The sequence below is a fragment of the Chionomys nivalis genome, chromosome X, assembly GCF_950005125.1.
Source record: "Chionomys nivalis chromosome X, mChiNiv1.1, whole genome shotgun sequence".
NCBI lineage: Eukaryota > Metazoa > Chordata > Mammalia > Rodentia > Cricetidae > Chionomys > Chionomys nivalis.
In genome coordinates this window covers 94,582,912-94,608,973 of record NC_080112.1, presented here as the reverse complement: position 1 = coordinate 94,608,973, position 26,062 = coordinate 94,582,912, and the positions used below count along the sequence as shown (strand labels likewise).

Here is a 26,062-nt window from a genome sequence, read left to right as displayed (position 1 = left end):
TGGCCCAGTACGTTCCAGGAAACAAAACAGATTGTATTTTTAAACTGAATAAAAGTAATTCAAACGATGAAACAGTACTCCCCTGTTTCCGCAGATGCTGTAAATTCTATAGCAGTAGGAGCCACAGCTGTCATCATCATTGATGCAGTGGGAAGACAAGACAAAGCAAGAGAAAACACAGTAGAAAATGTATAAGATGGGTTAGTTACATCACTTAATAAGCATATACGAACCCTCTGAGACTAGGTATAAGTATTGTCCCTCTAGAGGAGAGGGAACTGAGGCCACTTCTTGTTAAGGAGACTTTCCTAGCAATATGTTTTTAAAAATCCATTTCCAATTTTAATTGAATTTTGTTTTTTAATTTGTCACCCAGTGAGTTACCGGGAACCCTTTTTTACATTGCCCTTAGACATTTGCACTTAAAACATGTTCTGGACGATGTGTACATATGTATGCATGTATATATGGATAGACATCGATATATTAATCTAGATCTGATTCTCTCTTTTTCTTAACCCTTTACCATCAAGTGCACTAGTGTTTCCTGCCATATGAAGCAGTTAAGACCTTTGCAAATATATCCTCAAGGCATATTTGTCTTTTGTCACAGACTTGGAGACTATTCTGAGACTTCCTGTCTCCGTGATGTGCTCAAACATGACTCCTGAGGCTCTTGTGCTCGGGGCTCTGTTCTGGTATTTCTCTATCTTCTCTCTCTACTCCTGACCTGACTGACCCATGGAGCTTGGAGGAATGTGTCCTCTGCTTTAGCTAATGTCATTTTTCTGCTCGGTTTTCCCCCCTACTGATCATCTGCCTGTTCTGAACCTGAAACAAGGACTTTAGTTTTTGTCAGCTGAAATTCACTAGTTCTCAAAGAATCACATCTAAGCCCTATTATGATAGGGACTTTGTTTCCCTAATTTATGTTTCTAGTTTGTTCTTTTAGCATCTGCACTTTGTGTTTTGTTCACCAATTTCACACGTACTTAAGCATATATTTACCTTTGACCAGGCACTTGAAGGGCATAGAACTTGTCCCCACAGGAGGTAAATTGTTTTTCTTTTCTTCTGCCTGTCATTTTGTCCCATAAGGCGCTGCTCAAGTGTATTTCTCCCCGCAGGAAGCCATTCCCCATGCCTGGTGCATCTTCCTAGTTTAGGTGCCTTCCTTCTCTGTGCCTAGCAGCACCCTAAGCACACTTCACCTCAGCTCTTCTGTGTACTCATTTTTCTTCCCACCAGACAAAACTCTAAGAGTAAGCTATCCTGTATTGCTTTAAAATGTTCATAATTCCTTCTCTCATACAATACATCCTGACCGTAGCTTCCCCTCCCTCCACTTTTCCCAGCCCCCTTCACCTCCCCTCTCCCCCAGCTCCACTTCCTTGTCCCATATCCCCTCAGAAAAGAGCAAGCCTCCCAGTGACATCAACTGAACATAACACAAGGAGATACCACACCAGGCACAAACCCTTACATGAGGGCCAGGTTAGACAGCCCAGCAGGAAGAAGAGAGCAGACAATAGAGTCAGAGATAGCCCCTACTCTCACTGTTAGGAGTCCCACAAAAACCCCAAGCTAACACCCATAACATACACACAGAGGACCTAGCATAGACCCCACGAAGACTCCGAGATTGCCGCTTCACACACACAGACCCTGTGAGCCCTGCTTAGTTGATTACTTGTGACCTTGGTCCCTTGTCCTTCTAGACCCCTCTGGCTCCCACGATTTCTCCTTTCCATCTTCGGCGGGGTTCTCTGAGCTCCGAGGAGAGGGACCCGATGGAGATCTCCAACCTGGGCTCTCTCTTTGCCTATTGTTTGGCTGTGGGTCTCTGCATCTGCTCCCATCAGGTACTGGTTATGTGGAGAAATGATAAGTAAATAGTTCCCTCTGGTGGCTAGCTTGTAGAAGTACAACTTTTAATGCCCCAGCAGGATTAGCCAATTTCTTTCAACATAAAGAAAGGAAATATTTTAAAATATATGATCTCCTAGGACCTATGTAGTTATTCAGACATTTCTCCAATTTTTCATATTTCGGTAAATTATTGTTTGGAATGACAAAACAGATGAAAGAAAACAAATTTGAGCAATTGTGTGAAAAGAAATGGAAGAGCTCTTTGTCTCATAATGAAGAAATAGAATGCAGCACAGCTCTCCCTCCGTATCCATGGAGGATTGGCTCAGATACCAAACTTTGCAGATGCTCAAGTCCTTGGCATAGCATGGTTTAGTATTTTCATACAATCTAAATATAGCCTTCCTTATACTTTAAATATTTGTAGATTACTTAGAATAGCACAGTGTGGATGCTATATAAATAGTTGTTGTACTATATTGCTTGGGAATAAGATCAAATATCTGTACATACTCAATCCAGAATCAAATTTGTTCAGATATTTTCCCTTTTTCAGTCCATTCTTTTATTTTATTTGAATAACTTTTTCATTTATTTTACATACCGAGCGCAGTTTACCCTCCCTCCTCTCCTTCTAGTCCCCTCTTCCCATCTACCGCCCTCCGTTCTACTCCTCCTTTGTATTCATTCAGAAAGGGCCAGGCCCCCCATGGGCTTGAACAAAGCATGGCTCCGATATTATAAATATGAGGTTGATTAAATCCATGGGTACGGAACTTATGGATGTGGAAAGCTAGCTGTATAAACTTTCCCATTATACCTTGATTTTAGGGCAAGCACATTCATATTCATTGATTCTTTTTTAACAGGTTCAGAGATCTGCCTGCCTCTGCCTCTGCCTCCTGAGTGCTGGGATTAAAGGCGTGTGTCACCAACACCCAGCCTTTCAACTGGTATTTATAGCTCACCTACAATATGTTAAGCACATGTTTTGGGTACAGTAGTGAATGAAGCAATACCCTCATCTTTAGGAGCTTGCATTCATATTAGAGGGGGACATAAAATTAAAAACCCAATATTCTATTAAGTGGGTACAGGATGATTTGTAGGGGGAGACAGAGATATAAAAAGAGACTGAGACTATATTGGACCCAACTATCACATATATGTAATTGTTAGAATTTCAGAAAACTGTAGAAATGTTGCCTCCCCAGACCTGCCAAAATCCTTATGGGGACTCTAGAGAGTTTTCTTCCTTGGTTTGCATTTTCATTTGTGGGGGGAACATGTTTATTTAGTCATCTATATTCTTATAATCACCACCATAATTAGGACAGTATTATTTCATCATCTCCACTTCAAACTCACTTGTGCTGCCTCTGTTTAAAAAGTAGATGTGTTTATTTATTTATGTGTTTGTTGTTTTGTCTGCATGTATGTCTGTGCACTACCTGCAGGTCTGATGCTCACAGAGGTCCGAAGAGAGTGTTGGAATCCCTGGATCTGATATTACAAATGGTTAAGAATCAGTGGGTGTGGGTGCTAGGAATCAAACTCAGCTCTTTTGCGAGAGCAGCCAATGAATACTCTTAACTATGGAGTCATTTTGTCAACACCATGTGCTACCAATTTGTGGTCACATCTCCCTTCCTTACAATCACTAGTCTTTTCATCTTTATAATTTTGTAATTTCTGTAATGTTTTGTAAATGGAATCATACGGCATTCAAAATATTATGATTTTCTGTGTCACTCATCATAATGTTTCTGTGATCCATTCAACTTGTATCAATAGCTTTTTTCTATGATTTGATATAGTTGGGAGGGTATTCAATTGTGTGACTATTCCACTGTTTGCTTATCCTTGCTCTTAGTGAGGAATATTTCAGTTGTTTCCAGTTTGGATCTACTATAATAGTTCATGTAAGTTATGTGTGCACACTTCCATAAGTGTTCCTATTTGTAGAGTAAATGCGTAGGCATATGAGCTAGAGACTTTGGTGACTCCTAACTGTTTATGGCCAATTGCTGTGTAGCAGACAGGTAGTAGAGGGGAAGGGACACCAACCAGGTAAGGAGTTCAAAGACCTAGCTCTAGGCCGGCTCTGCCATTTTGGATGATTCCATCCTCTTTCCAGGACTCATACTCTAGTAAGCAACGAAATCGAAATCTATGGGTTTTTGCCAACCCATTTCATAGCTAATCTGCCCATGGTTCTGAAGATATTCCTTTTTAAAAGTAGGTCTCAAAAAAAATAAAAAATAAATAAAAGTAGGTCTCTCCGTCATTTCACATAGAAATTTTAACTCTGTACATAAAATGCTAGATGCCAAACCTAAATTGTACCTTTCCTGCTTTTTTCTTTCATGTCCTAAGTAATTGCCTGGTATAAAAATGCTATATTGAGGGAGACACTAGACAACCTGAAGGCTACAAAGGTTTGATGGTCTGATCCCTGGAGGGAAAAGCTCTCCAAAACCAGCGCAGAGTTGCCATGTGCAATTATGTTAGAAAGGCCGTTCTTAAGACAGATATGTGGAACAAATTGTCCCATCCCTATACTGTCAAGATTTTTGTTAGCTAGAGAAGGGTAAAATAAGCATGGGACACATACGTAAAAATACGCATGTGTACATCGTTCGCGTCTCTACATATGTTTCATTATGTGTTTGTTGTATTTTCCCACAAAACTAAGAAAACACATACACAAAGCATTCCAAGAGAATAATTTTAGAGAATGTGGTTGTCTTGAGAGGAATTACTAAGAGGAAGAGAAGCCTGTTTTCTCTGCCTCTGTCTCCTGCCTGCTTGTCTGTCTCTCTCCCCCCCTCCCCCCCCACATATGGTGATTAAAATCATAGACAGGAACAGACTGCCTAGTTTAAAACCCTGGTTTTGACTCTAGCTATATAACCTTGTGCAAGTTGTACAGCCTCTGTGTTTCCTAATTTCTTCTTCGGAAAGAGTAATGACTGCTCATGCCTTCTGCAGAGAGCCAGTGGGAGAAGTAAAGAACCTAAAAATACAGGAAGCAGTTAGAGGGTGCTAAGCAGCAGAAAGTGTTAAGGACTGTGCACCTAACCCAAAAGCCGACAGGAAATTTGTCTCTTACTCAATATCTGACTGGTGCCCAACTCACTAGCGTTCTTACACCACTAGACATGGTGTAGCTTCCTTTGCCAACTTGTCTGGCTCTAGCAGCCATGCCCCATCCACATCCTAATCTCTCATGCCCCCACCTTTCCAAAGAAAACAGCTTAGGAGCTGAGACTGTTAATTGCTTAACTCTGCCCAAGTAACTTTTGGCTTCCCTTCCTAGGTGGTAGTTACCCAAGCACAGGGAGCTAGAAGGCATATTAATAGTTTTATATATTCCTTAGTTCTTGAGGTGGCCACCCTCCTCCAAATCTAAAGGAACAAAGCAGACATATTGGAGAAAGTCCTGCTTCCTTTAGTTATTTTTATTTAAAGCTTCAATCATGTCTTTGAAATGTTGTGATGGTTTGAAAACAACATAAAAGATTTCTTTCTTTCCCTGTATTCATTTGAATCTAGCAGCTGTCTGCTGGAGGTGCCGGTGCTGATGATGGGGCCTGTTTGTGTATGTCCTTAAAGCATGATCTGGCTTAACACCTTGGCTTTGATGCTGCCACCGTCAGTACTATGTCTGCTTCATAAACATTGCATTTTCTTGAAAGCATCATTGTAAAAAGCAATGATTTTTTTTTTTTGCAGCTTTGTAAGATGGCAAATCTGTTCTTAACAGCTTCTTAGTAATTCATCAGCTGTCCATCACTTTTCCTTCTCATCTCTCTCGTCCAGAAAGTAACTGCATACTGAATGACTTCCAACTCGGACTCTTCGCTCTGATGTTATGGAGTTTGAGAAGGTGGGACAGAACAGTAATGGGAGAGCAGGAGGTGTGGAGATTGTGGCCTTCTCTCCCACTTCCTGCGCCTGCTTTCTCTCCCCTCTGTACTGTTTATAATACTTCGGGTGTTATTATAGCACCAAGGTCCTGAGTCAAAATAGCAGCACATCTTTGCAAAGTGTATCTGCAACCTTTATGGCTTTTATTTTTTTGTGTGTATAAGCATGCGTGTGTACATGTGCATGTGTGTACACGTGTGGAGGTAAGAGGCTAATATCGGATGATTTCTTCTACTCCTCCCTGCTTTATTTTCTAGGACAGGGGTCTCCCTGAATCTGGAACGTGGCAATTCAGCAGGACAAGCAGGCACCATCTTTTTCTTGTTTTTCTTCAACACTGGCAGTGAAGGTGCACATTGCCATGCATGGTTTTTTATGCGTGTTCTAGAAATCTTAGTTGGGGTACTCATGTTCGCATGGCAAGCACTGTGCCCACAGAGTCATTACCCCAGCTCCGTTTCTTTCTTTTCTTTAATAAAACACCATCTTGTTTTGTACTTCATGGTGGCATTGATCTCAGAAACCTCCTGCCTCTTGAACGTTGTAAGTATAGGTGCAAGCCACTTTGCCTGATTTGAAATCTCCTTGTTAAATAGTGTGTGTGTGTGTATACATATGTGTGCAGGAGCATGTGCCTCTATGTGCATGTGCCTGTGGAGGCCAGAAGAAAACATTCGAATGCACTTTCAATCCCTTGATACCTTCTTTTTGAGATCATGGTCTCATTGCTGAACCTGAAACTTGCTGTTTGGCTAGACTTTCTGTTGGTCAGTGAGCTCCAGGATCTCTGTCTGTCCTTTCCCCCACTGCAGTGGGGTTACAGGTGCTTGTCACTACACCTGACTTTTTACAGGCATGTTAGCGATCTGAACTCCGGTCCCCATGCTGGGCAACAAGCAGTGTACCCACGGGACTGTCTTCCAACCCCTGCATTGCTACTTCCAGCCTTACTTCATTGCATCTGCAATCTGGTCTGCTCCATTAGCCCATTCTCTACTGCTCCTCCTAATGCTTTTGCTTACTCTATTCACACCATTCTCTGCCTGGACTCCTCCTCCTTAGCCCCACTTCTTCAAGCTCAACTATTGCTTATTCGCCTAAGCCAGATCAGAGATAGGAAACCTATCATAACCATCCTTGATGATCTTTTTCCACTGGCAAAATCCAATCATTAGGGCTTTGTTGTACTCCGTTATACTGAGTGCTCTTTAAATTAGAATTAGTTGTCTTCACACTTCATTCTTTCAACTAAACATTGAGTTCCTCAAAGGCAGAAGTCATGTTTTTCATCATTACATTCCACTCCTTGTAAATGGCAGGCACTCATTGTTTGCCGAAACACAAAGTTCTCCAAATGATCTTTAATGCTGGAATTTTAGAAATTTCCAGGAGGAAGATGATGATCTGTTTAAGTAGATGACTTCTTGGTTGGCACTAACTTGTCAAGCGGAGAACACGGACATAAAAAATGATATTCGTTTGAGTCTGGGTATGTGGGATAATTTACCACTACATAGGGATTGTTCTAGCTGAACAAGAAATCTCAATACCTTCTGAACTCCTGCACAACTCTCTACAGGACTGATAGATAATATGGCAGTGGAGGGGAGAGTGTGGGTGAGGACATTTCTCACCAAAACAGAGAGAAGGCTGATGAACTTTAAACACAGGAATAAAACAAAGACTTGGAGAATGAGCACAAGAGGGATTTCCCCCTAAAATTGTCAAATGCATTTGTGATGGTTTATTGATTGTCAGTTGAGAGGGTTTAGAACAGCGAGGAGACAAATCTCTGGGCATACCTGGGAGGATGATCTAGAGTGAGTTCATTATGGTGGGAAGATCCCCTTGAACTGGGGAAGGCATCTGTGTGGAGTCTTAGAGTGAATGCAAAGGCGACAGGCAGCTAAACACTAGCACATACCATTCTTTGCATCCGACTGTGAATGAAACACAAGTAGCTGTCTCAAACGCTACCTTCTAGGATTTGCCTGCCATGATGTACCCGTGGACAGAGAGCAAAGCAAGCTCTTCCTTAAGTTGCTTTTGTCAGGTGTGTTGTAGTAGCAGTAAGAAAAGGAGTTAATGCAGCATCTCTGAAAGGAGCTAGGGTTCTAGCACACCTCCATTCCAATATAGAGTTTAAGTACTTGCCAAAATAACTATTTACACTAAAAAGGGTCTTTGTAACCCATGACATTTGTAACCACCCCATATATTTGTTTCCTTGCAGGTCCCCCCGCCCCAGTCAAAATCCTCTCAGCAAAGGAAGTCAAAATCTTCTCAGCAAAGGAATTTGTGAATTTGCACTAGAGAAGGGTGGGCATTTGACAAGATGAGACCTTACTTTACAATCAGTCTTAGAGCTGGGAAATTTTTTCAGCAGTAGAGGGTTTGCTTAGCATGTATGAGGTCTTAGTTTTAATCCTCACTACTCAAAAAGGATGAATGGTGTACAGCTGGTAAAAACATGCAAGTCCAAGTTCTTGCTGCAATTGAGAGGAAAGTAAAACAGCATGGAACCAAGAAGAAGGCCTGGAAACTTGCCAGTGCTTAGTCTTTGAAAGAGTGAGTTGGGATCCTTTGTTTTAAATATCACAAACTGCCCCTCAGAGTCTTTTTGAAGTAGGTGGATTCACACAAATAGGTTGGCAGAATTGCCCCAATGATATCTTTAAGGGGGATTTTTTTTTTCAAATTAAGCAAATTGATATTTTTATTTTTTCATGCTCTCAAGATCATTAAAGACAATTCAGTATGTGAAACTAGCAGATCTTTGGAAAAATCAATCTATCAAATATCTATCAACATATCTACATCTTTTTGTTCAACAACAACTACAAATGCCATTTGTTCCTAAATAATTTATGAATTTAAGGACAAATTAATCTATCAAATATCTATCAACATATCTACATCTTTTTTGTTCATTTACTACAAATGTTATTTGTTCCTAAATAATTTATGAATAATTTATGAATTTAAGGCCAAATAAAGCATGAAGAAATAAAAATTCTTAAATTCCTCTATGAAGAATGAGCATGCCTTTGCTTCTGTCCTTGTCTCTGAGCTCACTAGTCTTATTTTTTCTTTCCACGATAATAAATTTTTTCTTCTTTCTTATTAAATTTTTTCATTTATTTGACATACCAACCACAGTTTCCCCTCCCTCCTCTCTTTCCTGTTCCCTCCCCCACCTCCCGTCCACACACCCCATCCACACCCCCTCCATTCAGAAAGGAACAAGTCTCCCATGAGAATCAACAAAGCATGGCATATCAAGTTGAGGCAGGACCAAGCTCCTCCTCCTACATCAAGGCTAGGTGAGGCAATCCAGCATGGGGAATAGGTTTCCAAAAAGCCAGCTCATGCATCAGGGACAGGTCCTGAACACACTGCTAGGGGCCCCACAAACAGGCCAAGCTACACAACTGTCATCCACATACAGATGGTTTAGTTCAGTCCCTTGCAGGTTTCCAAGCTGTCAGTCCAGAATCTGTGAGCTCTCACTAGCTCAGATCAGCTGTCTCTGTGGCTTCTAAGGGGGATAAATTTTTATACATAAAATCTAGCATAAACTTTATATAAAATCCCTTACCCAAGCCCACTAACTTAAAACAAATAGCAAAGTTCAAAGAGCTGAAGTCTTCAACATACTAACCAATCTACCAAAGACATTTAATGAGATAACTTGAGTTATTTTCAACTAAGGGTTCCTATGTAGCTAAAATAACCTTGCTGCATATTCAGATAAAACTGCAAACAAAGCATTGGGCTTTCAAATGCCTTCCAAGTAATTTGAGTTGTTTTATTCACATCATGAAGACAGATTTTCCCTGGAGTTTTTCCTGTTCAGAAAACATTTCAAGACATTGCTCTTCTAGGCTGCTTCTTGACATGGAAACATTTTAATGTCATTGCTTTAGCTTTGATTTGGAATGTTGCCTCTTTAGCCAACTTTCTGCTCTACTAGTTGTTCTTGTTTTGTTTTTTTTCTTTTTAAATCTCCCCTGATGTAATGGCTCCAAGTCCCTTCCCATCCTAGCTTCTATACTTCAACCTAATTTTTTTTCAACAAGATATATTTACTATGGCATATTTTCTGAAGTTTGGCCTCTGTGTTGTTTTATATTTCACTTAGCCAATTCTATCAACAAATGTTCTGTAAGTATTCATTTTTTACAAGGCATTGTTCCAAGTACTTTGGAAGGCACAAAGTGGAAAATCTCTCCTCAAGGAACTTGTTGGTTCATCGGAGAATTTTGAGCAAGGAAAGTGTAGTAGTTACTTGTCTTGTTACTGTGACCAAATACCTGACAAAGCAATTGAAGTAAAAAAGGGTTCATTTTGGTTGATAGTTTAAGGACATAGTCTATGTGGCAGAGAAGGAATGGTGGCAGGAATGTGAACCAGATGGGCACATCGGGTCAGCAGTCAAGAGGGACAGAAAGACGAATGCTCGTCAGCTCACTTTCTCTTTCTTATTCAATCTAAGGCCCCAGACCATAGTGTGGTGCTGCCTGCACTAGGGGTGAGTTTAAACCCAATCATGTTGACAATAAATATTAACCATCATGGAATGGTTTCTAATCTTTGATATATATATTCTGTTCACATCCAATAACTTCCTAAGTCATCCTTAAGTTTGTTATTAGACCAACTGAACTAATGGTTGTTGGTAAAAGCTGCTTGTTTATTCCCGGCCACCCAGAACTAAAGTAATCACATAGAAACTGCATTATTACAACACTGCTTGGCCTATTAGCTCACGCTTCTTATTGGCTAGCTCTTATATCTTACATTAATTCATTTCTTAACCCATGAAAAGTTCTAAGTTTTTAAAACATTTTAAATGCCATATTCTGTTAGTCTTTGAAAGATTTGAAGAATACCTGTCTAACTGAAATATATCTCTATATATCTAGAAGACCTAAATAACATGACAAGAAGCTTGACTACTATAAATGATTATCTATTAACTTATATTTCTTAATTATACAATACATTTCAAATGAGCTGCACATACACAATACCTTAATCAAGAGTATATATATATATATATATGTAAAGTAAGCTTAAATTTGTATCAATAGACCAAGATTTATACCATTGCGAAGTATTCATCTCTTTATAAACAATATTTGGGGGTTTGGGCATAGTTTTCTCCAAAATGCTTCCTACTTTTTGTTGGGCAAAGTAATTTTAGGGGTTTACAGAGACCTTTCAGGGGTCTTGGTCCATCAAATCACATTAGCCTGGAAGGAACCCACAGGTTCTCATCTTCTGTGGAAACAAAATCAGAACCTCTTTTCCCAAGCAACATATCCTTAGACCCAAATTTTGAAGTCAAGATACCTTTAAATATATATGTTGGTTTAGCTTAGCAGCCTGTACAATGAAATGTCTCTCTGTACTTAGCTCAGTCACAGTCAAAAATTCAAAGAAAACACAGTAATAAACATAATTAAGATTCTCTGTGTATATTCCATCTTTATGTGGCGTATGTTTCTTTACTCCTTTAATCTATGTCTGTCTGTACTCTGTCTCTTTAAAGTCTTTACTTTTTTCAAACTATTTACTTGGTTTTATAACTATTTCTTCTCTCTCCCAAGCCTACATATATTTATTCAACACTGTGACCCATTTAGAGGTCTTTTCCATCTGAATTTGTCTTTATTGCATATTTGTAATCATTTTCTGACCGGTACTGTTCCTTAAAATGCTGAGCAGCATGGTAAGGACTAAGGCTGTTTTGCCTTTTGGCCCCATCCAGTCCAACATGGCCAAGGTCTGTTCGCTGTTTCTGAGACTACTGGGTGGGAGCCAGTTGGCCCATGCTGCTACCAAGTAACTTGCAGCATGCTGCCCGAAAACCCTGTTCAAGTGCTTGGCCTTCTAAAAGAGCCTGAATAAGAAATCTGAAATTATTGAAGAAAAATGGATGTCAGAATGAAGATGTGTAGTGCAAAGGGGATAATGATTATCATAAACCAAAGCATCAGGAACATACATGGTACACATACACACATGAAGATAAAACACTCATGCACATAAAATTTAAAAACCTTTAAGAAAAGAAATATAACACTATCCAGCAAGAACCAAGGAACTCTGTTCAGTTGGAGATGTCTCAGAAAGAAGAATCAGTTGTGTTTTTTTAAAAGGTGTGGTCCCTGGTAGATTGACCACACTCCACTGGATGGTCCCAGCCTAGTATTATGTGGGCAGTACAAATTGGACTTTGTGGGTTATTTTCTTTTTTTTACATTTTGAAAAGAAGACAGGAAGCTAAAGAGGGTAGGAGTGGATCTGGGAGGAGTTAGGGGAAGTAGTTGAGGGTGAATATGATCAAAATACACTATATGGAATTCTAAAATAATTAATAAAACCATTTAAAAATATCCAGCAGGGCTGACGGAGAGAGGAGATAGCAGGGCCCAGGGATGGATATTTTACTGAATTTGAAATATGTATAGGAATCTTTTGAAGAGAGCAAGTGACTGACAGTACAGCCCCTCCTCCCCAGCTAATACAGCAATCTAACTCCTTGGGTTTTGATGCTCTCAAGGAAATCATTGTCTATTTCTCAGCTTTCTAGAGCTTTGCTCAAGTGGTCCTTGAATAGACTCTTGGGATAATTGTACTTCTCTGTGTCACTGCTCTGTGTGCCGCAGAAATGGAACTGAAACTTGCTTGCCAGCCCCTGCCGATGTTCCTTCTCAACCAGCTTGGGCATTCATTTCAAAGAGCTCAATTTGAAATATGGTTTTGCCACTTAATTAGCATTGCGATCTGGAGCAAGCTAGTAAAATTCTCAAAGCCTTTGTTTCTGCATTTGTGAAGTGAAAGAAAAGAACAGCTTCTGTATTAAAAAGTTATAATTATAATTTAATACATGAATTATTTTTCTGTGTAGTGTTTGGCATATAGATTGCTTCAAAGCAGTCAGATACTTGTTTCTTCTTTTCCCATTATATCTGGGGAGTCCCATGATCTCCTACATCCATTTTAGCACCGCATCTGGACTTCATTCCATCTATTATCAATAGTATTAGAGAGGAAGAGATCTGTTCACAGAAAGACAATGAATAGTGGCTGTTGATTCAACTCCCTCTTGACTTTGCGGCAGAGATATTTTGATGTAGACAGTATCTCAAAATAGGAAAAGTATTTAGATATTGGATAGAATTTTTTCTCTAAGCCAAGAAATATGAGTAAAACATTATGACAGCTATGTGAAAAAGTATCTACACATTCATATGTTTCGTGTGAAAATAGATCTGCACATTCTCATATTTAAAATCAGAAGGGAACGAGGAAAATAGAAAGCATTTTAAGCCAGTAGAAATATGTTGTTGCATTGTAATCTTAATATTATTGTGCCTGTGGAAGAGGATCTTCTTCCCTTGAAACACATACATCTTCTATTCTTCTTTTCGAAAGAATAGCAGGAGGACAGGTGATTGAGTAAAGGGATTTGCACAGTGGGAATGACAGGCCCCCATCTCATCTGTCCTTTTGCCCAGCTTTCCATTAACCATCAGGACCTACTAGAGGCCTGGAGAGCTTCCTAACTGTGGTGCTTCAATACCCTTGCATCATTAATGTCATCATCTCTGCCCTTCTTCTAGGAGTGGATCTTATTGAGGGAGGTCTGGAAGAAATTGTGCATGTTTAGCCATCAGTCCGAACCTTTTAGATCCAGCAGGAGACCAAAGCAACAATCCCTTTCTAATACTTTGGCCTTTCTTGGCAGGTGAATACAGCTATGCATGAGGCAAAACTTATGGAAGAATGTGACGAGTTGGTAGAGATCATCCAGCAGAGGAAGCAAATGATTGCTGTCAAAATCAAAGAGACAAAGGTAAACCCCAGTGCTTCAGGGATGCCAAACGTGCAGCTGGCCTTTTACAAAGCTCATTCCTGACTATTGCAGTTTGATTGAATCAGAAAATCAAAAAGAAATGAGATCACTGGGAGAGACACCAAGAAGTGTTTGCTGAGTCTGATAAAAAGTGATGGCAGCTCTGGGTGCTGCAAACATTCTCTACTTTAGCCTGGATGTTGGTTATGTGTGCACGCATGCACACGGATGATCATTTACTTAAGATTGAGGCATTTTGCTTTAGCATGTTTTCAGTTAGATTTTTTAACATTTATTTTGTGTGTATGGGTGTTTTGCCTGGGTGTATGTCTGTGTATCATGTGCATGCAATGTCCTTGGAGGCCAAAAGAGGTCAGTGGATCTCTTGGGACTAGAGTTAAGGTTAGTTGTAGGCCAGCATGTGGGTGTTGAGAATAAAACCCAGGTCTTCTGGAAAAGTAATCATTGTTCTTAACCACTAAGTCATCTTTCCAACCCCTTATCCTCCATATTTTAAGGTAATAAAAAGAAAGAATGGTAGAAACATGGGCCTTACAAAAGGTGCTGGGAAACTATTGTGACTCTGTAGGGAGGATTCAATCTGATATGGTGAGATGTGCTTGGTAGATCAAAACATGATGATATTGATGCCAAGAAATCAAGTTTGCAGACATGCAATGATTTCTGGTATGAGTTCTAGAAGACGTAAACCAGACTAGTGATAGAACATATAGAAAGGAAAAGCATAATAATTGCTAGAGAGAAAACAGCATCATTTAATTTATTAGATATAACAGATGAAAGGAGAGAAAAGAGTCAAAGAACTGCAGATTTCTATGCAAGGAACTGAAGAGTAAGGGTTAAAAAGGTCAGATGAAAGTCTCCATGCAGCCTCTGTATGTTTTTAGACTTGTTAGTCTACTGGTAAATGATAGTGATTGAAAGCCCATGCTGAGGGTACAATGGGAAAAGTTGAAAGTACCTCATTTGATGACCAATACTTCATACCATGCTGGGTAGTTCCAGCTATCATAAACTGAAGTTTCCAAGAATACATTGTAGTAGGTGTAAAGATACTTAGAGAAATATATGCTTGGAAATACAGCTTCTCATAAATAAAAATGAGGGAGTTTTATTAAATGTATGCAAAAATATATTGCCAAAATAAAATGTAACAATGGTGATCTCTAGGTGGTAGAATTTCTTTTTATATTTGTATTTAATTTTTTAAAAATTAGCATGCATTGCTTTTACAATCAGAACAATGTTGTTAATACGAAGAGGAGGTAGATAACAGAGAAATGCCTGAGTGCGAAGTAAGTAATCAAGTTATAGACTGGGCAAGAGACTTAGCAGCCAGGATGAGAAGGTGAACAGTTGATGTAGGGGCCATAGGATATTAATAACCCTTACTTTTAGAATCACTGGGGCAGACCTCCTTCATGGTATTTTATTGCTTTTAATTAAGCACAGTATGTTGTATCTCATCTTTTCCCTTCCCAATCTTTTAAGGTTATGAAACTGAGAAAATTGGCACAGCAGGTTGCTAATTGCCGCCAGTGTCTTGAACGGTCAACAGTCCTCATCAACCAAGCTGAGCATATCCTGAAGGAAAATGACCAAGCACGGTTTCTGCAATCTGCAAGAAATATCGCTGAAAGGTATATATGCTCCTTATATTCTTTTGAGATGCCTGCTCTTGTGAAAAGGGGCTGGCTTAAAGTCACTGAATTCTCTTCAGCCATTGTACAGTAGCTGCCACTGTAAATTATTGAGCCTCAGTGATAAATTACCCTGCAGATATCTTGACCCCTTCCTCTGTCTTTGCAGCCCACCAGCTCTTTTTCTAAAATATTTTTATGGTTTATTTAACTTTATTTTGGTGCGAAGGTGTCAGATCCCCTGCAACTGGATCTTCAGATAGTTGTGAGCTGCCATGTGGGTGCTGGGAATTGAACCTGGGTCCTCTGGAAGAGCAGTCAGTACACTTAACCACTGAGCCATCTCTACAGCCCCCCACTAGCTCTTTTAATACACAGCTAAGTATAGGGCTACCTACTGCCTTAAGCTTCCTGCTAGGTCTTGAGCAATCTGTTATAGTTATGGTGTATGGAAGAGAAACTCTGGATTGCATTGATAGCATGTGCCTTTCTTAAACCTATGTACTTTTAAAAAAATAGATCAAATTTGCTCCTACTTCCTTGACTCCAATTCCTTTCCTAGCTCCCACCCTGTTTTGCTTCCCTACTTCGTATGTTCTCTTTTTTCCAAACCACTGAGTTCATTTATTGTTGTCTGTATGTGCATAGGTGTAAATGCAGTTTTTAATGTTTGCATTTTGGTTTTCTTGTACAAATTCCTTAGAATAGTAATTCTTGGGCTTTTGTTTAGTCATTTGGTCCTTTGAAAATTAATGTCATGAACATTGCTCCAGAGTGTCAGAGAACTCTTGGATCATTAATAGTCTATCTATTGTCCCAGAGTCAATGCTCCTAAAGGAAATCATTGTCCAGTATAGCCACCAATCCTTCAAGGGGTTCCAGTAGACCATTAGGCCAGCTATGCTCTCCTTTACATATTTCCCGCTCCTTCATTGAAGACTGGCTTTTAAAATCACGATCTTCCTCCTATTGGTAGTGCCATCAATCTTTGTCAGTTCACTCAGTCAACTAACCCATGTAATACTCTAACCACCTAGTCATCCACCTTCTCTGATACCTTCTCCAGAGACTCCCAACTTGGATTCTCTTCATCCAGTCGTGTCCTGAACCACATCTCATCCTCATCACTCAGAATCACAAAATCATAAACTAAAGTATCACATTTTCTAGCCACAACCTCTTTTTAAATTCAACTTTATTGAGACCTCTAACTCTTGACTCATACATACACTTTCCTATTTTCTATGAATGACCTCTTGTCTCTACTGTGTTCTAAGCTTATTTGGGCTTTGCGATTTATCACTTCAGCCACTCTCTCTCTTTTCCCAATTCTCCTTCCCATCACCCAGTCTGACAAAATCCCAAACCTGAATCAGCCCACCTTTTCCCATGCCTGTATTTGACTTTCTGAATTTTGGTAGAGAAAAATCACACAACCAAGTATGCACCACACTACCGAGCATGCAGTACTAACTCTGTTGCTATGGTCGGCTTCCTTTTCAATCCAGCTCCACAATGCTATTTCAAATCTTATTATACTCACCCTAAATTTCAACACTGCTGTGTTTCTGCTCATGCTTGCCAAATTATATAGATAATGGTAAGTATAAATGATAATGTTTAACTTCTCGTATCAAACTTCTAGACATAGTTATGTGCATATTCCTTACTTCCACCTTCCTTCTGGTTCTAATAAAAGACTTGTCTCCTCATTTGTGATTTGGCTATGTGCATCCTTATTTTTTATAGCTCCAATTTTCCACACAGTTGTTGGTTTCACATCCGCTTTTAGGCCCACTCATGTCTCCATAGCCTAAAAACAAAATTTAAAAAACCACAATTTTCTTCTACCTCATATTCCCCGTAGTTGTCATTGTATTTCCCCTCTCTTTGAAGACAACTGCTTTCTATTTCCTCAGTCCTTATTTTCATCAAATGTTAAATCTTGTTTACAAAAAATGACACCTTGTACGTAGTTAGAATGTAAAATATAGCAAAATAATATTGCCAGAAACAGCACTCTCCTATTATCCAAAACATATAGGTTGTATTAATCCAGCAGCTTTTATAATCAAATGTCTTTTAGCGGCTGTTGCTCCTTCCTCAGCTGTCAAACAATTCAAAGACAACATAATAACATACAGTATCCAGATTCTCTGTGTAGTTTCCATCTTTATGTGGCTTTATTTTGAACTCTATTTCTTTTATTTTTATTTTAATTTTTGGTTTTTTGAGACAGGGTTTCTTTGTGTATCTCTGGCTGTCCTGGAACTCACTCTGGTAGACCAGGCTGTCCTTGCACTCACAGAGATCCACCTGCCTCTGCCTCACAAGTACTGGTATTAAAGGTGTGTGCTACCACATCCAACTATTCTCTTTCTTTATTTTTTTAAATACTCTGTCCTTTTTCTTTTCTCTCCCAAGCCTATGTATATTTTTAAAAACATACTCTAAACCATTTAGAGGTTTTTTTCATCTGAATCTATCTTTACTGTATATCTCTCTTTTTCTGACCATATGAGTCTTTAATTTTCTAAGCGATATGGCCAGGATTAAAGCCATGGCTTTGATGATTGGATCCACCCCATTCCTTAGCTTTCTGAGATTCTAGCTTCATGGTGGAGTTACTGGAAGGAGCCATGTTTATTGCCACAACTCCATAGAGTTTCAAGGTCCCTGCCACCACCAAGAAGCATGCTGTTGGCTATTTATAAACATAATTTAAGTGTTCGGTGGCGGGGCCTCTTAAAAGAACTGCAAGATTTTTGCAGCTAAAGCTGAGTCAGGAAGCTTCTCTTAAATGAGATGCGCTTGCCTCTAGCAAACAGAACCCACCTGAGAAAATGCTGCTACCAAGAAACTATGCTCAACTCTGTTCTTTTATGTCTAGAATTACTTTCCAAGATCTCTCAGATTTTATGTGGATGGAGTTGACCATGTTGGGCACCAGATGAAGATGGAAGTTATAAAAATAATCTCATACTAGAATTGAGTGTAATAAAGGGTTATTTATTTAGGGGTAGACTCAGAGATCACAATCCTCTGCATGAACAGGGAACAGAACCTGAATCCAGGAGCTGGGAGTTGGGGGGAGAGAGAATGCAAGCATGAGCTTTACATTGGCATTTATAGTATAAGAGGCCACACCCAAGTGGACTGGTATCTTAAAGGAGTTCCTACCGCACACATGAGCCTTAATACCTCCGTTTTCTCAGTGTTCTCTTCTGTTGGTCTCTTTTGTTCTTGAAAGTTTCACTCCTATTTTCATCGTGTACCTGATTTTATGAATCTATATATAAATCTAGAAACTACAAATGAGAGGAAAGCATATGATGCATTTTGAGACTGGTTTCATTTGCTTAATTGAACATCTGTAGTTGAATTCATTTTTCAACAAAGTAACTTCATTCTTCTTTTTGGCCCCCAAAATACATACATACATACATACATACATACATACATACATACATACATACATAATACACACATATATAATACATACATACACACATGTGCATACATATCATATTTTTCTTCATTATCCTATTGTTGGGCACCTAGGTTGGTTCCATAACTAGACTATTATGAAACACTGATGTACAAGAAACTTTGTGATATGTTGACTTGGAGTCTTTGGGGTAAATACCCAGGAATGTTGTAGCTGGGTCATATGGTAGATCTATTTATCATTCTTGAACAACCTTCGTACTGAATTTTATAACTAGTTTACATTTTCACTAGCAGTATATAAGGGTTTCCTTTTATCCATATCCTGGCCAGAATTTATTATTTTTTAAATGATTATCACTCTGACTTGGATAAGATGCAATCACAATGCAGGATTTATTTGCATTTTCTGATGGTTACTGAAGCTGAACATTTTTTCATGATTGTTGTTCACTTGCATTTTATCTTTCTATTTTGGGGTTTGATCTGTGTGTATGCATGCATGCGTGTGTGTATGAAGGTGCACATGTGTTTTGCCATGCACATTTGTATGTGTGTGCATGTGGTGAGCAGGGGACAACCTTAGGTGCCATTACTCAGTCTTCATCCATTTTGTCTTTTGAGATATGTTCTCTCACTGGCGTAGAATTCACCAAATAGGCTAGCTGGACAATGAGCCCCTTGGATATCTACGAATCTGCCTTCCCAACACTGGAATTATAAGTATAGCCTACCTTATCGCGCTATTTTTCACATGGGTTCTGAGGATTGAACTCAGGTCCTCATGCATCCACAGTAAGCACTTTACCAACTGAGTTCCCCACATTTTATCTTTTGAGATCTATTCATGTCATTAACACATTTATTGATTGCATTGTTTGATGTATTGCTGTTTGGTGTGTTCTTTGTATAGTCTAGATATTAATCCTCTGACAGATATAAAGCTAGCAAAGGGTTTTTCCTATTCTGTTGGCTGTCTCATCACTCAATCAACTATTTCCTTTGCTAGATAATGCTTTTAGTTTCATGAGGTCACATTTATCCTTCATTCACATTATTTCTTTAGTGACTGGTCAAGTTGTACTACAGAGTCATAGTAACTAGAATAGCTAATTAAAGTGATCCCTGACTCAAAGACAGAAGCATACATTGATAAAATTAAAATAGAAAACTTACATGTGAACTCACACAGCTATCGCCACCTGATTTTTTTTTTTTTTTTACAAAGATACCAGGAATACATATAGGAGGAGAGAAAGTATTGGTGATTGGGAAAAAAAAAAAAATGAGTATTCGCTTGTAGAAGAATGAAGCTAGACCCCCACCTCTCACCCTGCAGGTTTTGGAGCCTGTCCTGGAACTAGCTCTTGTAGACCAGGCTGGTCTCGAACTCACAGAGATCTGCCTGCCTCTGCCTCCCAAGTGCTGGGATTAAAGGCATGCGCCACCACCGCCTGGCATAGATGAAGTGTCTTAATGTGAGACCTGAAACATTAAAACTGTTATAGGAATAAGCAGGAGAAACAATTCCAGATATGAGCAAGGATACAATTTTTTGTCTCTTTGAGGCAGGGTCTCAATTTTAGCTGTTTTTACATGGAACTTACTCTGTCATGTACACTGTCATCAAACTCTGAACAATACTCCTGCCTCAACCTCCTCAGTGCTAAGAATATAGGCATGAATTTATTAATTCTTTCCTAATCTTCTGTTCATTGTTCTATTAAAATTGAACTTTCGGCATTTGAACAAAAATTTACAAGAGATCTTCCCTTTTAAAGCATTCTATTAATTCATTGTATTTTGAGCATATTACTCTCTCCCCCAACTTTTCTCATATTTACCTCCACACCTTTAGCTACCCAATTTCACATTCTTTCTTTTTGTTAATCCATCATGTACAGTTTGTACTACTCAGCTACTCTTAGATGTGAGTCCTGCCTGGTTGACAGATCAGGGGTTACACCATTAAAGAAACTGATACCCACTCTCTATCAAATGCTATCAAATGGAAATAGCTCCTTAGCTAGGGGAGGAACTCCATGCCCAGCTTTCCTCCTTCAACTGAGTTTTTTTTTTTTTTAATTTTTCGAGACAGGGTTTCTATTTATTTATTTATTTATTAAAGATTTCTGCCTTCTCCCCGCCACCACCTCCTATTTCCCTCCCCCTCCCCCATCAAGTCCCATCCCTCATCATCCCTAAGAGTAATCCGGGTTCCCTGCCCTGTGGGAAGTCCAAGGACCACCCACCTCCATCCAGGTCTAGTAAGGTGAGCATCCAAACTTCCTAGGCTCCCACAAAGCCAGTGCGTGCAGTAGGATCAAAAACACATTGCCATTGTTCTTGAGTTCTCAGTAGTCCTCGTTGTCCATTATGTTCAGCAAGTCCGGTTTTATCCCATGCTTTTTCAGACCCAGGCCAGCTGGCCTTGGTGAGTTCCTGATAGAACATCCTCGAGACAGGGTTTCTCCATAGCTTTTGGTTCCTGTCCTGGCACTAGCTCTTGTAGACCAGGCTGGCCTCGAACTCACAGAGATCCGCCTGCCTCTGCCTCCCGAGTGCTGGAATTAAAGGTGTGTGCCACCACCGCCCGGTCTCCAACTGAGATTTTGTCTGCATTGAACTAGTACATGTTTTGTTCATGCTGTCAGCATTGTGAGTTCATATGTGCAATAACAGCCTGGTTGTGTCCAGAAAACAGCCTCGTTGAAGTCCTTCATTACCTCTGACTCCTAAGATTTGTATGCTCCTTTTCCTTAAAGATCCATGAGCCTGGAGGAGAGGAACATGATACAGGCATCCTAAATGGGATGAGCACTATGTAGTCTCTTATTTGTGTGTTGACTGTGTGTGGGTCTCTCTATTGATTGCTATCTACTGTAAGAAAATGCCATATGAAAACCTACAGTAGAACATAGGCTAACACATAAAAAAAAAAAAAAAAAAAAAAACCTCAGTGCGAAGGATAATTCTTTGTGATTCATTGTTTCAGGCCTCTGCTAGGACCAGTGTATTACTTTCAGTACTTTCCTGAATACCTGGTAAACTTTTGACTTCCCTTTTAAGTTTCAGTTCTGAAAGATGTTGGGAAGCTGTGAGGGGGCGGGGGCAATTTGTTGCTTGGTGAACTTTGCTGTAGGATTATAAAACAGAGTGCCAACTTTTTATTGTTGGATCTCAGCTGTCAGTAACTGTAGGTGTTTCTTTTGGATCTGTTTCCCTTGGAATGAATCCTGCACCCTCCTGCTTTTGGTGGGCAGGGTATATGGGGTGGGGCAGGCTTATAGACCCTGCTGTCAGCATTCTAGGGGCCAAGCAGGGAATAAGACTGAGAAATCACACACACACACAGTTTTTTTTTTTTGTTTTTTTGTTTTTTTTTTGTAAAACGTCAAAACTCTGCCAAAGTAAACCTCACATCTCCTGCCAGGCTGCGAAAAGGGCAGGCCGAGGAGATCTGTGCCTCTTGCTATTCTTCATGCAAACTTTCATCTTTGTGTCACTAAACCAGCTTGCTGCTGTCGGCTTCCTAATCCAGCGTTCTCTGGTCTGTTGTTGGTTACTGCACATCTGTCCCTTTCCAGTTCCAAACATTTGTTGACAATCTCTTAGTTGCTGGCATCTATTTGTTTCATTCTCTTTGTCTTTGTGGGTTTAGACCATTTTTAATTCTTTTTCCTTCCAGTGGGATTTTAGGAAAGCAGAGATGAGATATGCGTTTCAACCACTATATTTAACTGTCTTTCCTCCGCAGGCCTCTAAAATGTTTTCTCCCATCTTAACATTATTGAAAGTGTTCATTTCAAGGTCACCAAAAGAAGACCTTGTTGCTAAATATAAGAGTTGCGCCTTTGTTTCATCTTTCCCTTTCATCTTATTGGTATCTCAGTCGCATGTGTCCCTACTGACTGTGTTTACCTGAAATCCCTCTGTTTTGTCTCTCATAAAAATTCCCATTACCTATCCACTCTGCTTTGCTTTGCTTTCTTTTTCTTTTCCTTTCTTTTTTGACATTGAGAGCAGCTTTTCCTTGATCTATTTCCTTAATGATACTGTTCTTGCTGATTCAATATTATGAAAGTCTCTTCTCCCGGCTCACAGTTTTCCTTACAAATCCATTAGCTTTTAAGGTTTCACTTACCATTTAATTATGACCAAATGCTATGTTGATGATACCCAAATCTCTATGTAAATCTTTTCATGGGCTTAAATGTATGGAATAGATGGCCATCTCTGTGATGCCATCTGAGAATCATCCTCACAATATAAATATCTCACGGAATCTGAAATTCACCCCTATTCTTATTCATTGTATTGTATTAATATACTATAACCACATAAAATGAAATATTAGCTGGGAGATATATATCTCTCCAACATTTTCTGTATTATCTTGTATAATGATGAAGGTTTTGAGAGATTGCAATGAGATGCTAATGTATAAACACAGAAACACAGACCACAGAAAGATCCAACACCCCATATTGTCACTTGTAACACATTTCTAGCTTTCCAGCCACCACTAACATTTAGGAATATAGTATTGTAATGCACACACACACACTTCACAAATGTAAAATAATACTGTATATACTCCATTAAAGCTGCTGCTTGAAATAAGATATCACAAACTTTCTCTCATATCATTCAAAACTATTTTTAAATGGCTTATGGCATTTCATATATTTATATATATATAATATATTACAATACTTAATTTAGTCTCCGATGTTAGAGAATTAAGTTATATGTGGTATGTTTAGTGCATTGTGGTTATCATTACATGAATCTCAGTTATTTGCTTTGTAGGAATTTTATTAAGGGGACCAATGAGATGGTTCAAAAGTTAAGAGCGCTTTCTGTGTAATCATGAAAACTAGAGTTAAGATCCCATCACCCGGGCCCATCACCTGCACTAGAGAGATGGCTCAGAGTTTAAGAGCACTGGCTGCTCTTCCAGAGGTCCTGAGTTCAATTCCCGGCAACCACATGGTGTCTCACAGCCATCTATAATGAGGTCTGGTGCCCTCTTCTGCCCTGCAGGAATATATAAAATAAATAAATCTTTAAAAAAAAATCCCACCACCCACACAAGATAACTTCCCTGCCCTCCCCATGCCTGTAACCCCAACTTTGAGGGGTACAGATTCAGGAGGATTGCTGGAATTGTCTGGCTTCCAGTATCCATGAAAAACGTGTGCTCTAGGTTTGGGAAGTCTCACAGGAATAAGTGGATAGTGACAGATGAGGACTCCACACCCTCTTCTGGTCTCTGCCTGTATGCATAGTCTCACACACTTGTGCACACATGTGCACACACACACACAAATAGATGACTAAATCTTTTAAAATATGTATGCAGTAGAACTAGTGTCAACAAATATTTCATCATAAACTGTTTTGATATGCAGTGTTACCCTCCCACAAATCTATTTCCGTTTCAATAAGATATGTGCATCAACACTGAGATACAGCTCCACCCTGTTATCCTCAGCAGCCTGTGGAGGTCTAACTTGCTAGAGACCTCGATCCAGACCAAACTGGGATTCATGGATTTGATGTAGAAAAGAATTTCAAAAGCAGCCAGTGTGGTGAAGCAGAGTTGGAAAGTGCATTAAGCACAAGGGTTAGGAGAAAGAGGCACCCATGGAAACAAAGGCACACCTAAGAGTGTGAACTTGGCCTCCCCTAAGAGTTACAGAGAATTAAATACCCATGTGTGGATATGAACTCCTCAAGGGAGTCACAGAAAATAAGACATGCACAGAGTATAAGAAAGAGTCATAGAAAATTAGGCATACTGAAGTTGTGGATGTGGGCTCCACAAGGGAGGCGCATAACTAACGGCCTTGGCATTAACCGTATATACCCTTGTGTTGGCCCTCAAGTTCCAGTTTAAAAGGTTGCTAGCTAAGAAACCTTAGCACCTTTTGCCACCCTCTTTCTCTCTCTCTTGAGAATTGAGATTGTACGGTGACTCTGGAGATGCCTTGTACTGAGTTCTAACCTGATGGGTTAAGCCAGAAGATACTGTGGTCTTACAAGGGGCTTAGTACAAGCCTTTTCTCTCCAAATGGGGTTTCTGGTGAGATTAGAGAAAAATACAGCTTTACAGCTGAAAAGGGAGAAACTTAAGCAGTTGTTAATTGTGCTAGAATTCTTTCTTCATTTCTGGCAAGAGGCTTCAGATTTCTAGGTGAGAGGCCCCGTTTTTCTCATGTCCCCCAATTTTCCGTCTTTTTACCTAGCTTCATGTAGGCATTGTTTAGTATAGACATAAAAGCTCTTATATTATCTTGCTTGTAATCTAAATGCTTTCCCGTCTTAATTTACATTTCTTCAATTTCTCATGTATTTGGATTTTTTGTGGCAGGATCTTGCCATGTAGCCCGGCCTGGGACTCATGATCTTGCTGCCTCAACGTCCTGAGTTCTGGGACTCCAGGTGTGTGCCGACATGTCCTGCTTTGTGCTTGCCCTTTAAAGTCTTCTCGGCTGTTTCTTTCCATAGGGCACTGTTATTATTGCCGCTGTTATTTTTGTCTAGTCCTGGCTGACCTAGAACTCCCTTCGTAGTCCAGTCTGACCTCAAAGCCTAGAAATCCTCTTGAGTTCTGGGATTACAGGTATTCACCACTGCATCTGGCTTGTTTTCATGGTGCTGTTGGCTTATTTTTAATTAATTAATGTATGTATCTATTTATTATCCATTCATTTATTGATGTCCCTCTTTGTGGGTATGTGTGTGAATCCACATGTGTGAGATCAGAAAACAACTTATGAAAGTCGATTCTCTCCTTTCACAGTGAGAGTTCTGGAGATCAAACTCAGGCAGTCAGGCTTGGTGACAGACACCTTTAGCCATTGACCATCACACTAGTCCCACGTTTTCGTGGTTTTTCGATCAATTTTTCAGGTGTGTGTGTGTGTGTGTGTGTGTGTGTGTGTGTGTGTGTGCAGTATTAGAGGACTGAAGCCAGGGATTTTTGACTGCTTAGGAAATAAATCCTCTACCCCCTTTCAGTTCTGTCTCCACTCTTTTTTTTTTTTTTTTTTTTTTTTTTTGGTTTTTCGAGACAGGGTTTCTCTGTAGCTTTGGTTCCTGTCCCGGAACTAGCTCTGTAGACCAGGCTGGTCTTGAACTCACAGAGATCCACCTGCCTCTGCCTCCCAAGTGCTGGGATTAAAGGCATGCGCCACCACCACCTGGCATCTGTCTCTACTCTTTTTTTTTTCTCTGTTATTTTTTTTTTATTTTAATAAAATTTCCAACTGCTCCCCGTTTTCCA

General features: G+C 39.6%; 1 protein-coding gene across 3 annotated transcripts in view; it reads left to right on the top strand.

Annotated features, from left to right (window-relative positions):
* The window catches only part of Mid2 (midline 2), a 99,619-nt gene that overhangs the window by 51,883 nt on the left and 21,674 nt on the right, over positions 1–26,062 (top strand). For all 3 annotated transcript variants that reach the window (XM_057759665.1, XM_057759664.1, XM_057759666.1), the window contains exons 4-5: positions 13,556–13,663; positions 15,176–15,324. In XM_057759665.1, coding sequence (XP_057615648.1) covers positions 13,556–13,663; positions 15,176–15,324 — 257 coding nt within the window. The remainder of the gene's footprint in view (positions 1–13,555; positions 13,664–15,175; positions 15,325–26,062) is intronic.